Below are 17,044 nucleotides of genomic sequence, written 5' to 3'. Positions count from 1 at the left end.
TCACCCCAAACTCCTGATTGTTGACTTCTGATAGAGGACAAGGGTAAAAGATAAGCCATTTTAAGAAGATCATTGCCTCTTGCCTCTGAACACATGTGCTTAAGATTTTAAGTTGGCTTGTGTGGCAATACAATGTAGTGTGCAGTGCAATATATTAGGGCCATTGGTCATGCCGCCATGTTCCTCATATGATCTCCTTGATACAAGAAGAGAAACAAGCAAATTGCACAGGACATTTTCTAAGATTGTGGCATTTCATGGATCAATTTACTTATTAAGAAGGAAAGTCACCATAGGACACCTAGTGGATTTCATAACAACCAATAGGAACCACTGACCAATGTATAAGATCTACCTTGGTCTCCAGCACATCTGCAGTGATATGTCTGCAGACACAGGGTTTTGGGTTTCTGTCCCAGTAGGGAAAACGATGGGGACTCCCACAATAACATCCTGTCCCACCACTCAACTCCACCATCAACTGTGGAAATGCTGCAGCAGAAACCAGTGACTGATATTTCTGCAGCAACACAGAACAACTTCAGCAAGCCAGCTGTCAACCATTCTCTCTTCTCTTGACATTATCTATCCTTTCATGGAGTTGTACTGAGGAAAGCAACATATCTAAAACATGCTGGATATTAAAAATCCTGTAAAGAAGGATCGTTATTTTCCTGATTTAGTTGCAGTCCTAGGTCTCTTTGAGGCAGATACGTAAGCATTGCTACGTTGGGTGTGTGTGTGTAGCATTCTTGAAGGCGACCCCACTGAAGGGGTCCTAATCCTTCTTGCCCACCAGAGAGAGCAGCAGGAAGGCAGCAATGGTTGCTACTGCTCCACAGTTGTTTAGTACATTGAAATTAGGACATTGGTTCCTTAGAATGTGGGCAATGCGTGGGCTTTTCAATTGTGTGCCTCAACACTGCAGCAGCAAACACCATCAGTGTAATAATTACTCAGAGCTCAGGCATTTGCTACGTCATGTATTTGAATATATAAACAATGTTAAGCTTCACAAAGCATCACATTCAAGGTACCTAATAAAATGTAATGAAAACACTATTTTGCCTTCCACCTTCCTCATGCGGTTGGAAGCTCAGGCAAGACTTTGCATGACATGCTTCCTTTGGGGAGGAGAACAGCAGAAGCCGAATCTTTGTAACAGTCTTATTTAAAAATCTGCAGACTGAGAAGACATTGTAGGAGTGTGGAAGCAAGAACATGGGCGGGTAATTACTAGTCCCTAAGCAGTATCCACCCATCACTCCAAAACCCCAAATCAACCTGCTTCTTCCACCGTGCAAGTATATGCGACTCAAAGTACATTTCAAGGTGGATGTAAATAAACAGCAGTCAATTTATCAATTTACCAAGCACCTCTGGTCTATTGCTAATTACAAAGCAGAACATAGAGAAGGACATCTTTTTATAAGAGAGAGATATGTTTGTAACAATATACATCAATACACTACTCTCCTCCCCCCTTAAAAGCAGCAATGAAAGCTCTTTTGTTTCAGGCCATATATCATCAGCCTTTTAAACCTGTATTTCCAGAACCTGCCGTATTGTTGACAGCAGGCACCAAATCTATATTCCCATATAGCCCCTTGCTGACAGACATTTGTATTTTTCCTTCTTCTGCAATACTTTCATATCTACCACACTCATCAGTTTGTTTCACATTATAATATGCAAACTTTTTTTAAAAAAAATAAAAAGCAGCAGTAGCAAAAGAGAGTACCCCAAGAAGGTTATTAAAGACAATTTGATTTAAAAAGTGAAGAAATAAATCCGGACAAAATCAGAGGGTTATCCTCAGTAATTGCAGTAATCATGAAAAGTATAATGTTGCTTACAGAATTAATAAGGAAAGTTAGTGAAAGCAAAGTCAGCTGCATATACATGACCATGTACAATCAGGGCTTTTGACTAAGGAAGCCTACAATCACAGTGCAGTTGTCTTTTCGGATCCACCCTCTGAAGCAAGTACAGTGTGATCTGTCTGGAGAAAATTGCCACGGCTTATTGGCACAGCATACCTTTGGAATGCAGGAGGTCCCAGATTCAAATGCTGACATCTCTAGGTAGAATCATGAGGAATTACAGATTTGGAAAGAACAGGGGCTTTGAGGGCCCCTGTTCAATACTGGATCTACATACAGAATCTGGCAGATGACTGCTCAAGTTCTCTAGTGAAGGAGAACCCACCACCTCCTGAGGCAGGAAAAAGGTTCTTGGGAAGAAGGTCTGGGGGTAAGATTGTGCTTGACACGCTGAATGGCTGTGGCCAAAGACAACCATCACAGATGAAGCAGACCAATATTCTGACATGGTATTAGAAGGTAGCTCCTTGTATCTTTGAAGGCAATTCCTTGCATCCTTACAGTCAATGTGTTCCCAACCATCGTTATACCAGAAAAGGGACTCTTCCCTCTCTAGGAACTGGCCCCACCCACATGTAGCATGTGACAAAAGTGTTAAATTCAAGCTTAAGATATAATCTCCATACACTCAGATGTGGCTGTGTTTGTACACACCTTTAAATCATGGTTTAGTGTGACATACACAAGCTGCAATGAGCCTTGGGTTCAGGTACTCCTAACTCCTCCTCCTGTGTAGTTGAGAGGAGCATAGAAGCTTTTACTTTTCTCCAGGTTTCCATATCATCTAAGCCAAGCACTGCAATTAACAATAACTACAGTTCTTTCAACAAGCCAGCTTCAAAGAGAAAGAAAGAAAGAAAAGATCTGAAAGCAGCTTGTTTGAAATTACCCATAGGTAATGTGAACCTAACACTGAACTTAACAGTTTATCTTATTACAGGTAGGTAATAAGTTGAAAAAAGAATAATTTGGGACGCAAGTAAAGCCGTGATGCGAGGCTTCCTGATACAACAGAATTCAATTAAGAAGAAAAAACAAAATGAAAGGAAAAGTAGAATTCTGGAAAAGATGAAGGAAGGAGAAAAGAAATTGAGGTCCAATCCAAAGTCTCATGAAATATTGAGAGAAATAAAATATTATCAGATGCAGTATATGGAACTTACAAACCAAGAGATAGAATGGAAAATTAAACAAATGAGACAGAGGACATTTGAATCAGCAGATAAATGTGGGAAGCTTCTTGCATGGCAATTGAAAAAAAGACAGAAACTGAACACTGTTACTTGTCTGGAGGAGGATGGAAGGAGTATATGTAAGCCGAATGAGATAAGTAACTGTTTTCAAAGTTATTTCAGGAAATTATATTCACAAGGGCCTGTGAAGGAACAAGAGATAGATGAATTTTTGGAAAATTATGGACTACCAAAAATCTCGGAACAGAACAGGCTGATTTTGAATCAAAAAATAACAGAACAAGAAATAGAGGAAGCCATTCAAAAGACACAATTGGGAAAATCTCCAGGACCAGATGGCCTGACGGCTAAATATTACAAGGTTTTGAAAGACTGTCTAGTACAACCATTGAAAGAAGTATGCAATGAGATACTGGAAGGGAAGGGGGCACCTGAATCGTGGAGAGAGGCTTTTATATCACTTATACCAAAAACTGAGACTGAAAAGAACCAGGTTAAAAACTACCGCCCGATCTCACTTTTAAATGTGGATTACAAAATATTTGCAGACATTTTAGCAAAAAGACTTAAGAAAGTGTTGATAGGTGAGATTCATAAAGATCAAGCTGGCTTTCTCCCGGGAAGACACATGTCGGACAATGTAAGGAATATAATTGACATTGTGGAGTTATTGGAAACAAACATTAATAGAAAAGCAGTATTGATTTTTGTGGACGCGGAGAAAGCCTTTGACAACATTTGTTGGAGCTTTATGAAAAAGAATCTCCAGGGGATGGGGGTAGGCCAAGGTTTTGAAAATGGTATAAGTGCAATATATTCTAAACAGAAGGCAAAACTAATTGTGAATAATGTGGTAACTGAAGAGATAGCTATAGAGAAAGGAACACGACAAGGATGCCCCATTTCTCCCTTACTTTTTATTTCAGTCTTGGAGATATTGTTAAACATGATTAGAAAGGACCAGTTGGTAAAAGGAATTCAGTTCGGAGCGAAAGAGTATAAGTTAAGAGCATTTGCAGATGACTTAGTCTTAACATTACAGCAGCCGAACACTAGTACAAAAAGAGTTTTAGAACTGATAGAAATATTTGGTCAAGTTGCAGGATTTAAATTGAATAAACAAAAAACTAAAGTGCTGGAGAAAAATCTAACAAATGAGGAAAAAGAGGCATTCCAAAAAGAAACTGGTTTGGGGTTAGCAAAAAAAGTTAAATATTTGGGGGTAAATCTGACATCGAAAAACGTGAATCTATTTAAAGACAACTATGATAAATGTTGGTCAGAAGTTAAGAAAGATCTAGACACATGGTCAGGATTGAAACTTTCTCTGTTAGGAAGAATCGCCGTTATCAAAATGAATGTATTGCCTAGAATGTTATTTTTGTTTCAGACTTTACAAATAATAGACAAGATGGATTGTTTCAAGAGGTGGCAGAAAGACATATCCAAGTTTGTCTGGCAGGGCAAAAAGCCTAGAATAAAATTTAAGATTTTAACAGATGCTAAAGATAGAGGAGGCTTTGCCCTGCCAGACTTAAAACTGTACTATGAATCAGCAGCATTCTGCTGGTTGAAAGAATGGCTGCGCCTCGAGAATGCAGACATCTTGGATCTTGAAGGATTTGATAATAGATTTGGTTGGCATGCATATCTATGGTATGATAAGGTAAAATCTCATAAAGGTTTCAAAAATCATGTTGTCAGGAAAGCTTTGTACAATGTTTGGATTCGATATAAAGATTTACTTGAAAGTAAAACCCCCAGGTGGTTGTCACCTATGGAAGCCAAAGAGGTGAAAAAATTGAATATGGGGCCACATTGGCCTAAATATTCTGAAATTATAGTACAGGATGGTGAACAACTGAAACTGAAAAGTTTTGAGGAGTTGAAAGACAAGGTGAGAGATTGGCTACATTATAGACAAATAAATGAAGCATTTAAACAGGACAGAAAGATAGGCTTCCAGATGGAGAGATCCAAACTAGAAACAGAATTGTTAGAACCCAATACTAAAAACTTATCAAGGATGTATAATTTGTTGCTGAAGTGGAATACTCAAGATGAAATGGTGAAGTCTAGTATGATTAAATGGGCACAAGATATTGGACATGATATTGAGCTTGCTGACTGGGAGCAGTTGTGCACCACTGGTGTTAAATTTACGGCATGTAATGCCTTAAGAGAAAACATTATGAAAATGATCTACAGGTGGTACATGACTCCTGCTAAGTTAGCGAAGATCTATCATTTGCCCAGTAACAAATGCTGGAAATGTAATGAAACTGAGGGAACCTTCTTTCACCTTTGGTGGACCTGCCCGAAGATTAAGGCATTCTGGGAAATGATCTATAATGAAATTAAGAAAGTTCTCAAGAGAACCTTTTTCAAGAAACCAGAAGCTTTTCTCTTGGGCATGGTGGGCCAAATGGTGTCAAGGAAGGACAAGACATTTTTTATGTACGCCACAACAGCAGCAAGAATTCTCCTAGCAAAGTATTGGAAAACGCAAGAACTACCCACGCTGGAAGAATGGCAGTCGAAGGTGATCGATTATATGGGATTGGCGGAGATGACTGGCAGAATTCGAGACCGGGGGAAGGAGGCGGTGGAAGAAGATTGGAGTAAATTTAAAGAATATCTTAAAAATCGTTGTAATTTGGATGAAAACTAAGGTTCAGGGCAATAAGAGGTAAAGAGCTACAGCTGTTAATACTAAGTTAAAGAAAATTTAATTGATGGAAAAAAAGGTATACATTGTTTGACTAAAAAGTTGCTGAAAAATCTGAAATAAGGATGCAGAAAAGGGGTGGTATGGGGAGGTCCATTTTATATGTTTGTTATTGTTTTTGTTTATGTTATTGTTATGTTTGTTTTTTATGTGGAAAAATAAAAATTACTTAAAAAAAAAAAAAAAAAAGAAAGAAAGAAAGAAAAGATCTGAAAGCAGCTTGTTTGAAATTACCCATAGGTAATGTGAACCTAACACTGAACTTAACAGTTTATCTTATTACAGGTAGGTAGCCGTGTTGGTCTGCCGTAGTCGAAACAAAATAAAAAAATTCCTTCCAAAGTGTGCATGCACACAAAAGCGCATACCAATAAAAAACTTAGTTGGTTTCTAAGGTGCTACTGGAAAGAATTTTTTTTTAGTTTATCTTATGGTTTAAGATAAGTTTAACTTTATAGTTTAAGTTTATCTTATGGCTGCTACTTTAAGGTTGTTAATATTGTTTTATAGATTATAAATGCTGTATTGATGTACAACCATTCTTTTATATGATTTACACTGTATTTGTGATGTTCTATTCAGTGCTATTTTTCTAGAAAAAGAGGTACTGGAACTCACCATGAATGCCTCCCTTGTTCTCTCATAATGGCAATGACTCCCACCTGAGAGGTGCTGGAACTGGTGAATTCCAGCTGAATAAGGGCCCTGCTTCTATTATGTTCTGTCATTTATTGTTATTTATTGTCTGTAAGCCGCTTTGGGATTCATTTGAATGAAAAGCGGCATAGAAATGTAATACGTTGAATCAATCGATCAAACCAAACCACAGTTTGTTGCATCAGATGACACAACAAACCGTAAACTAAAAGCGGGGGCAAAAGCTTTCGAGGAGGAGAAGAGCGGAGGTTGAAGGCCAACTGTTAAATGCTCCTGTTGATCCATGTTGTGCTAAAATGTAGCTTAGCCTGCTGTGCAATCAAGGACAGTAAACACAACGCAAAGAGAAACAGACTACTGATAGGAAGAGGTCAGTCTATCTTGTTGGGTTTTCACCAGTTATGCAAAAGCTCTGCAAAATGGTAGTGTATATGCAGCTTTGATTTGTCAAGTTAGAATAGAAAATCGAAATGCTGAAGAGCAGAGCCCACTGCAGTACAAAAAAAGTAAGAAATACCTTCTTCAACATCTGAAATATATTCACCATCACTGAGAATTTCAGGGGCATTCGCTTTACGAACTGCACAATTTAAGCGAACAAAACGTTAGGTCAATTATAAACGGCTGGGGTGGGAAACATACCCGATTTCAACAAAACAATTGAGTGCCCTGCCCCTCCCCGCAAAAATGATTGAATAACAACAATGTTTTAATATACATTTGTGCTGAGAAATAAGAAGCAGCTCCATTATACATACCCTCATCATCGGACATGTCCAAAACTTCATTCATTGTTTCCGGTACATTCATTTTATGCTTTTCTGTGACAGTCTGTTAAGGACAAAGAAACATCATTACAGACTAAAACTACCAGTAATCTTCACGAGAAATGACAATTTCAATAATATTTAATATTTTTAAAATGCCCACCCCCAAAAGCTCAGCACTTTACACATATATTGAATGCTTCCAGGGTGCTCAGTTTTTGTTTGCAGTATCCATAGAACACCATTGGCATCAAAATAATAGCCCATATTTCCCCCCTTCAATCCTGATTTTCCCTTTGCAAAATAAGTCTGATTTTTAAAAACCTAGTTACCAATGCCCCATTTGCAATAGCTCAACAACCCTCTTGCAATATTCAGCTTCCACCTAGAACTCATTCCATCCAGCACTCACTGTGCTAGCAATTCTTACAACGATGTTGTAAGGTAGACTAGTATCTTTATCCAAGATACTTCAGCTATGCACTGGGGGCAAGACATAGGGTTTGCACATCTGAGTTGAAGGATGAAGAGGCATTTTAAATGAGGCTTCGTTGTCTTAATTATTACACTAGTGCTTTGCAGGGGTGGGACAAATAAAACCGCAGAAGCTGTAATAAGGCTTTTGTACTTAAATTATTGGTGTCATGGAGATATGTAAACAAACTTTCAATATAAAAAGAGAGAAATCATTCCCAATGGTTTGAAAATATTACTGTACTTTAGTTTTATATTGTGTTTGGTGATGCACTGTCTATGGTTTTAATCTTACTGTTAACTGCACAGCTTAACTAATATCTGTTATTGGGTAGTATACGAAACATGTAAATAGAAATAACAAACAATAATAAAAACAGGGAAAATATTGAATTGTGGCCTGCAGTGTGAGTTTTGGCTCAAATGCCTTTATTGTAACACAGCACTTTTGCTTTTTGCATGATAAACTGTGGGGGTTAAACTGTGAGAAGCTCCAGCTTCTCCCAGCAGTAGTTTTCCAGTTGCCAAACTCTTACTTTGAACTGGTTAAAAATACTCAACAGCAAACATTAATTTATGTTTCCCTGGGTGGTCTGTGTGATTTTTCACTCCCACAGCTGTTCCCACACTAATTATTACTCAGCTAAAAAAATCCACAGGTGTGGGACATAGATGCAGTAAATAAATACAAAAACAAAAAACCCTCCAGTGATAAATTTCAGGTTCCATTCATTTACACTACACTACATGTTATCTACCAATCTGAAGTGAGTTTTAACTACAGATTCCTTAACATTTGTGGGCAGGTTAGATTACATTGGCGATTTATTAAGAACTCATCCTGATTTGGCTGAGATTTGTAGCACAATGTTGCATCAAGCAATTTTTACACCACATGTTCCAGTACATTTCCCCCATCACTTTTCATATGGCTAAATAAATAAATAAATAAATAAATAAATAAAATCCTGATTTAGGGGTTTCTTGCACAAGAGCACCCATCAGCTTTAATTGTGCAACCTGAATTTGCCAGTATGTGATAGAATCCCATCCCAACATAGTGATACCTAAATCAGGGATGGGCAACTTGTTCAACAATGGAAACACCCCATTGGAAAGTTTTGCTGTTCCTATTTCAAGCATAGTTCAATAAAAGTAAGTCCTTGAAACTTTATCTTCTTAGGGAAATGGCTGGAGGGAGTTTCAGGGCTATGACAGCCACTGCATCAAATAACTCTGAAGACAAGTTGCCCAGCCCTGTTCTAAGTTGAGCAGCTGTATACTCTCTGACTGCACTAAGTCAAATGTATCTCTGTAAAAGAAAAATTAAAAACCTGACATGACATTCACTGTTGAAAATGTAGCCATACTCACAATCGTTGTCATGGTCTCTTCTGTTACCACCTTTAGCGTGTCAACGACCGAAATGTAGCCAAGTCGTTTGGCAATGGCAAGGGCAGTGTTCCCATTCTAAACAAAATGAAATGTTCATCAAAAAGATTCATGTTAACAGGATCTGCAGCTTAAGGGATAACCAGAAGTGCAGTTTGCTTATGCTCAGCAAACTGTCTAAAACCAGTTGCGAAATCCACTGGAAGAAGAGGCAAATGAAAAACTTGTGCTTCCCACAAAGCAAATGGTCCACTGCTCAGATTTAGCTGGAACTGCAGACAGTTTGGTTCTCAAAGTAAACTCAATGCTTAATTTGCAACTGTTACATACAAGTAACTCAGTAAGTAGGTGGCAAATTCAAACTGCAGAGCCAAGGGACACTCTGGATGCAATTCTTAGAGTACAGGGAAGTTGTTTCTCTCCCCAGCCATGCATTTCACAGCTCTTCCCCTCCCCCAGCTGTTTACATCAGGGTAGCTTTTCGTGTCCAATTTGTTACTGTTTGTGTACCCACCAGGGGGCGTTGACAGGGGCAGGGATGTATTTACCCTACGCAAAGGTGTTTTTTGGGGGGGAAGCATGAAACGGCAATATTTAATAACAAAGTACAGGATACATATGCATTTTGGAAAATGTTGTGTCAACAATGATTAAAAACCCAGCACTAAAAATGCTGCGAGTGCCCAGTAAACAGGAGTGCAAACACAGCCTTAATGTGACGCAGAAGGCAGTTATGAGCAAAACATTCTTTTCCAGGAGTCTCCTGAGGCTCTATCTACACTATAATGTCACAGCTTCCTACCAAAGAACCCTGGTTGCTTGGTGAGAGGAAAACTCCCAGGCCCCTACACAAAACTACAATGTCCAGAGTTTCCTGGGAAGAATGAATTATTGCTGAATGAGTTTCTGCTTGTAGCATACATATGCCCCGGGTTTCATCAGACACCACACTTCCATCACGGAGATTAGGCAAGGAGCATAATGACTGAGGGCCACTACATGTAGTGACTGTGTTTGCCTTGGCTACCCCAGTAGCTAACTCCTGGGTCCCTGCAGAAAATGCAAAGTGCAAAGAACCAATGCATGCTTGTAATCATGCAATGTGCAACAGGATTCCCTGGTGACCACCTTTATTTTATGAAGGCCAGAAACTTCATGGGCCTTAAGTTGCAGAGAAAACCTCTTGGTGCTTATGAGCATTATATATGAATTTGCATGGGGTTGCACAGCTAAAAAGAAGAGGAAGAGTTTGGATTTGATATCCCGCTTTATCACTACCCAAAGGAGTCTCAAAGCGGCTAACATTCTCCTTTCCCTTCCTCCCCCACAACAAACACTCTGTGAGGTGAGTGAGGCTGAGAGACTTCAGAGAAGTGTGACTAGCCCAAGGTCACCCAGCAGCTGCATGTGGAGTAGCGGGGAAGCAAACCCAGTTCACCAGATTATAAGTCCACGTTCTTAACCACTACACCACGCTGACTCTCAAAAGCTAAAGGTTGCTTTCTCTGAATACAAGGGTGGATCAGGGTCTACCATGGATCCAATGGCCCCAAGATCCTCTCAGCTATGCTAGTGTAGAGCTGGTGGAGCAAAACGTGAAAGAATGTCCCTGCCAGATAACGCTCCAGTAGGGCTTTCTCTGTTATTTCACTGCTCCTAGCTGAGATATAGAATTACTGTGCCCCGTACCATTCTATTCCCATTTCCCCCCTCACTGCGCTTCTATAAAACCAATATAATTCCTCAAAAAGCAGAGCAGCAGCAGCTGCCAAAGGGAAACGATGAATAGACTAGAAAAGGTGAGTGTGATCTCTTTTACATCTCTCTTACCACAGTGAGTTCATTGGGTGATGCGCCATTCTGGAGCAGGACGTTGATTATATGGGTGTGTCCCTGTTGAGCTGCTTGGTGCAGAGGGGTGTAGCCATTCTAAATAGGAGACAAAGCAGAAAACAGCCCACAAAGAATGGCGCTGGAGACTCCATCCAAACACACAACCGAGGAAGGAAACAAAGGCGTGGGAGGGAAGGGTATGAGAGAAGAGTGGAATCTCACCTTCGTTTTGGCATTAACTTTTGCAAACTGCTGCAGGAGAAAATTAACTATCTTTATGTTTCCATAATGGCAGCCAACATGTAACGGGGTATACCCCATCTGGAAGTAAAACACACACAAAAGAAACAGGGAGGCAGAAAGAGGAATTAATAGGTGTTTTGAAAATGTAACGCGATGCATTTGTTTGTAATAGACTCCCATCCCCAGTCCAGCTCTAGAGGCAAGGTGAGAAAGACTATGGAACACAGCTCTTGTGGAGAAACTAACACAGAGCACTAAGGAACACAAAGACCCAAGACAATTTTGAAACTATGGTTGACACTTATTCAAGACACAGGAAAGAACAATGATCTCCGCTCGCCACCTGCTATCCACAGCTCACTCTGGGACAAGACTGAGAAGAGAAGACGCTGAATTGCTCTAATGAACACTAAACTGTTGTAAAAACGTGCTCAATGTTTGATTGTGTCATTTAAATCATATATGCATGGAATGTTTATTGGGGTGGTATATCAGGATTGTTTGCTATGAGTATTTTTGAGAAACTGGAAAAGACACTTAATTTTTTTTAAAACAAACAAACAACAACCACAAAACAAAATGTATTTTAAAACTTTTTTGGTCCTCTAAAAATGTATTTTCCCACAAATTGCACCAGAATATAGATGGGCATTTGAATGTAAATACCACTGAAAGCAATGGAACGAGGAAAGACTGATTCCCGTGTGTATTCGCTTGATGCCCACAGTTCCTGATCCAAGTAATACACTTATGGAAGCCTCCTTAACTGGACAGAGAAAATATGAACATCACAGGGTCCGTGATGACATGGACAGAGCCAAGCCGGGGGGTTGGGGGAGGGGAAGCCAAATCAAGTAAATCAATAAAATTACTTAACTGAGGTTCTGCCTCCCCCCCAACATAAATCCTGGCTACACCGATGTTTGATGGGCTTATGCCTTTAATTTGTTTTCATTTCTTCCTACACTGCTAGGCATTTGCCTTTCATAATGAAAAGGAGTGGCACATGAAGAAAAGCCAGAGTCTGCCTTGTTTTGTTTTGTTTTCATTTTGAAGTTTGTTTGTTTTTTAAAAAGCATTTTGCTTTTGCTTTCACCTCCATGCATTGCCAACTGTCCAGCAAGACACGTACACATAATCGTTTTTGAGAGGCCTGCCAATTTAAAAACTGAAACCAAAATTCAATGCAACATACGAATCAATAAAGCACGGAGGTTAAAATAACATTTCGTTAAGACAAGAAAAAACAAAAAAAGCAGCAGGAATCATAAGAACTCATTAAGACCAATTAATATATCAATTATAATAATCGAGATCCGAAACTGTCAGAAAAAATGTTTCCTGAAAGCTAACCATTTTAATGGGACATAGGAATGAGTGATGTCAAGACATTTGGCACATCTCCCAGAGCTGTGCCTTCAATAGGTAAGGAGCCACAACAAAGAAAGGCTTGCTGCGCACTCTCACAGATCCCACCTCACTCACTCACAGTGTTGTGTATCAGGTAGACTTCAGGACTTCATACAGGGAGGCCCATGTTCAAAACCCTGAGGTCTTTGGAGGAAGGATGGAACAAATGTGAGAAGCAAGAACAGGGCTTTCATATAATAATGGGTAGGTCTGATGTCAACCACCAAAGTGGGACACTGAATTCTTAGTGTGGGTCTTCTGAACACTATAAAACAGTAGTATCACACTAATTGACTGTAAAAAGCAGACTACTCCTTTTCTGAACAGTCAATACTACCATTACTGCACACCACAAGGATCTGAATGATCTACTCTGTGATATGGCTGAGGACAAGGTTACAGTCTTCTGTCCAGGTATTCATCCCATCAATATTTTGCACACAAGACTGGACCTAATGGTCAGGGGTCCCTTTACCTTTACGAGTAACAAAACCCCAAATGTTTATGCATTTTTTTAAAAAATGAAAGGTGATTACTGATCACCTTTAATCAACAACAGGAGTGGGTGGGGGCTGCACTAACAAGGGGTACTGCAGAATCCGTGCACTCATGTTGCATGGGGCCCAGCCCCTCTGCCCTTGTTCTCCACCCCCTGGATTTTTCTGATCAGTGTATTTGGGGCATGTGAACTCCCATTTTGTGCTGAGCACCCAAGAAGGATGGACAGACCTTATGAGAGGTTCATGTTGCTTTTTCAGGAGCAATACAGAAAGTTCCTACACACTCTCTGAAAGATCCATGTGGCGGCTGGCGGTCTGTCGTTGCTCCTATACATACCCAGGACACTGCGTCATGATGCAGTCATTAAGTGATTCATGTGTGAACCAGTCCTCGGACTGCTGCTGTCATGTGCAAAGCTCAACTCTCTTTCTTCCGACAGTAAGCAGATTCCTGCTTTCCTAGCAGCAGCAGCAGCAGCAGCAGCAGCAGCCAGGGACTGTAAGTCATGGCTGTGTGGGAAGGACTTTGCACAGAACAAAACTGTTGCCAGACGGCAGGGACAGTGCAGTTTGAATGCTGATCTCACTGCAGTGTGGGTGGGTCTATTAAAAGCAACATACCAGCACAAGGCTGTTGGACATGCAGAGGCCTAGAAAGAGGGCTGAACTATGTCTGATTAGCCAGTGTGCACATGGAGTTGAAGGCAGAGGAGAAGGAGGCACTGAGGAGTGAGACCAACCTGGCACTGAACCTAGCTAGGACTACAGTACATGAGCCTTTGCTTCCCCTTTGTGGTACTCCAGTTATTATGCAATTAGTTATGCATTGGAAACCAGGGGCAGGAGGGGGATGTTTATGACTGGAGTTTAAGCATCTCTTCCCCACAAACAAACAGGGATAAAATTCGCAATAAAAGATAAGGAGTTTATGCTGTTATTCACCAATGCTATAGTTTCCACCTCTTTGTTCTCTGCTTAAGTTTATCTTGATATAATCAAGATTCTTAACTGTTTTGGCAAGGAGTCTGTTTGGATATCCCCAGGAGCTTTAATGGTGACAGGCACCAGCAGATTATCCTTAAAAGCCATTATCTCTTCCTGCCTCATCAGCCTGCATCAAGATAACATTAATCTTTCCTTTCTTAAGAAACTTGCTTACTTAGTGGAGTTGAACTCAGAATGCATGTCTGAGACAGTTCACAAGAAGGTCAGTGGAACTGTTTATTTTCCAAAGCAGGGAGGTGCATCAAATATACAAACCTTCATAATCACACCTTAATTCTGGATCACCAAATGCTATTTATCAAAAATAAATATCAGCGTAATGCTGTAGTTTCAGTCCGTTTCGCTAAAGCCCTGTGCAATTTATCCTCTTGGTTTTCTGCATTGTGCCTGTGGCTCCCTAAATCCCTGCTTTGAAATGGATATTTCAGTGTGCATGTGTGTGTACTTTGGAAAAGGTGAGCAGTGCTTTCTCTTAGCACATTATAAAAGGGAACATTTTGGGGCGTAAGAGTGAAGCACACCTCAAATTTAATTCGAATGCGCTTCAGCAAGCAAAAGTTTGGGAAACACTGGTCTAAAGACTGAAGTATGATTGTTGTTGTTATCATTTATTAAATTTGTAGATCTGTTCATCTGTAGATCTCAGGGCTGTTCACAAAATTAAATTACAACATAAAAAACAACATAAAAAAATACATTAAAAACGTATTACTCATAATTAAAAGGCAAAGAGGTAGGCCCATTGAAGAACAGAAGGAGGGCAACACAACTTCATCTCTCCTTCCGGGGTTCAGGTTGCCTCCCTGAGACCAAAACTGGCACCTGCTAACTGAAGAGCAAAGCTATGCAGTCCTGTTCTGAACTCTGACCCTTCTGCTAAAGGCTGAAGCAGCAGAGGGCTACCTTAGAAGATATATTCCAAAGCTTCCTCATGGCCACAACCATGTCATCCTGCATCAGAAGCCATCTGATGCAGAATGGCCATCAGGAAAACATAAGCTAATGAATGCTGACAATATAGTCTATACTCCATGGATGTTCTAGGATGAAGTTAATGCAGAGTAATCAAAAGTCTACCAAACAGACCGGCATCCGCAACTGTTATACTGTGTCAAAACAGTAAGATAAACAGCCAATTCCCAGGCTGCCTGCTCGGTCGGTAGAGAAGTAAAGAAGATAGCCTTTGACTACATGTACTTTGTTGCCAAATTGCTTTACGTTCAAGAGGCACTTCTGTTTAAACTAATTTCTTGATTTCCTTAAAGCAGATGTGCACCCTGTGAAGTTCTTGAGGAAGATGCCAGCTGGCAGATTTTCCTCGCTTACACAGCCAAAGAAGAGTATGTAGTAGCTTGGGCAATTCTCTCACCACACCCCACCCATTATGTTTTGAGTATGCTTAGTCAGTATTCTTTAAAGCTGGGAGAAACAACATAGTGCCCTACAGATGTTGTTGTACTCCAACTCCCATTAGCCCCAGCCAGCATGGGCAATGGGCCGAGATGAGGGGATCTGTAGTCCTGCAACATCTGGAGGACAATAGGTTTTTTATTCCAATGCAAATAGCAGATACCAGACTCCCCCCAGTCTGAATTTGGGCCACCAATGGGTGAAAACCATTAAAGACACTTCAGTCCTGATGTGTATATGGGCCCAATACCTGCTATTTGCTTTTTAAAACTTATTCAAACCATTTCTACTTTCATGGTCCAAAGATCTACCTGCAGCTAAGTTGAAGAGCCATAAATGATATTGGCCTAGACAACAGAACATTGCATGTGCCTATCAACACGTCTACGCTGCAAACACAGGATAGATTTAATTATCACTTGTCCCCAAGCAACTCTGACTATTCTAATTCTCTGGCAGACACTTATCAGCATTTCCAGTTTGTTAAACTGACTGCACAGAGGCTGCACCAGTAAAAGATTCTAAGTCTTCATTGCTTCATTCCACCCCAAGCAAACAGTTCCAAAATTCTATGGAAAAATAAACACCAGTGTTGCACAAAAGCATGCCATAAAAATAGCACAAGGTATTTCAGCAGTGTCCTACACTTTGAGAAGGTATTAAAAATTCAAACAACTTGAGATATGATGTTGCTTGCTCTGTAGGTTGATCCTCAAGCTGTTTTTGCTGCTGCAGTCAGATACTAAGGCCCAAATATGAGCACTAAACAAGCAAACAGTGTCATCCAAGCCTCTAATTAAGCTACAGACGCTTCTGGTGTCAGAGACCATAAACCTGAAATAGCTGCCCTTCCTTTATGTGTTTTACTGAACACATAGAGTGCAGAAAAGAAAGGAGGGAGGAGAGGATAGGGGAGGGGAGCTTTGCCAAGTTCCTGTTTCAGGAAGCCTGATCAGACAAATTCCTTCGCCATCAAGGTTCTGCACAGAACCTACCAGAAAACAGAAATGCCATCAAGGGGCTTTGTTTATTTATTCATATGGTTCTTGCAAAAACGACACCCAAAGTGGTGTAAAATGATAGAAATCAAACAATAACACAATCACTAAATTCTAAAATAAAAATGCAACAATATAAAAGGAATCTACAAAGCAGACTAAAACATTTAATCCACCTTCAGGGGATTTTAAAATGAAGTATGATCAATAAATCTATAAATTTAAAAATCATTTTCCTATTACCAATGCCTCCACCTTTTTGAAATATTGAAGGAAATGCAGGTTAAATGACCACTACAGCAAAAATTGCTGGTGATTCCTAGAAGGAAAGGTGGCCTTTAATATTTTATATTGCTCTCCAAATGCCACTTATGACTCCAGAATGAAAATAACCTTTACAATCCCACAACTGTGACCTTAGTTTGCTGCCTCAAAGCTCGAAATGTATCCCCACCAAATATGGCTTTATGGCTCAATCCTATCTCCCACTTATTCAGAAGGCAGGCTTGCTTAAAGTGAATGTATGATTTCTACCTTAGCCAATTTCCCCA

The 17,044-nt window shown here is 40.0% G+C and overlaps 2 protein-coding genes across 50 annotated transcripts in view; one reads left to right on the top strand and one right to left on the bottom strand.

The window, feature by feature from the left end:
* Positions 1 to 17,044, bottom strand: part of ANK3 (ankyrin 3) — a 376,227-nt gene that overhangs the window by 74,943 nt on the left and 284,240 nt on the right. For 36 of the 48 annotated variants that reach the window (XM_083439835.1, XM_083439848.1, XM_083439844.1 and 33 more), the window contains 5 exons: positions 11,150 to 11,248; positions 10,925 to 11,023; positions 9,077 to 9,172; positions 7,220 to 7,292; positions 6,979 to 7,041 (listed from right to left, as the gene is read on the bottom strand). In XM_083439835.1, the coding sequence (XP_083295961.1) occupies positions 6,979 to 7,041; positions 7,220 to 7,292; positions 9,077 to 9,172; positions 10,925 to 11,023; positions 11,150 to 11,248 (430 nt within the window). The remainder of the gene's footprint in view (positions 1 to 6,978; positions 7,042 to 7,219; positions 7,293 to 9,076; positions 9,173 to 10,924; positions 11,024 to 11,149; positions 11,249 to 17,044) is intronic. The other 12 variants (XM_083439836.1, XM_083439865.1, XM_083439854.1 and 9 more) reach the window with 1 other exon arrangement.
* The window catches only part of LOC310677310 (uncharacterized protein), a 120,693-nt gene that overhangs the window by 84,942 nt on the left and 18,707 nt on the right, over positions 1 to 17,044 (top strand). Inside the window, exon 4 of one of the 2 annotated variants that reach the window (XR_014511038.1) lies at positions 11,343 to 14,778. The exons of the other annotated variant lie outside the window; for it this stretch is intronic. The gene's annotated coding sequence lies outside the window, so the exon portion shown is untranslated. Of the gene's footprint in view, positions 1 to 11,342; positions 14,779 to 17,044 lie in introns of those variants that run through there. 2 annotated transcript variants of the gene reach the window in all.

Source organism: Podarcis tiliguerta, assembly GCF_965153285.1.
Source record: "Podarcis tiliguerta genome assembly, chromosome: 5".
NCBI classification, from domain to species: Eukaryota; Metazoa; Chordata; class Lepidosauria; order Squamata; family Lacertidae; genus Podarcis; species Podarcis tiliguerta.
The sequence above is the reverse complement of the archived record's forward strand: the minus strand, read 5'-3'. Positions and strand labels throughout refer to the sequence as shown.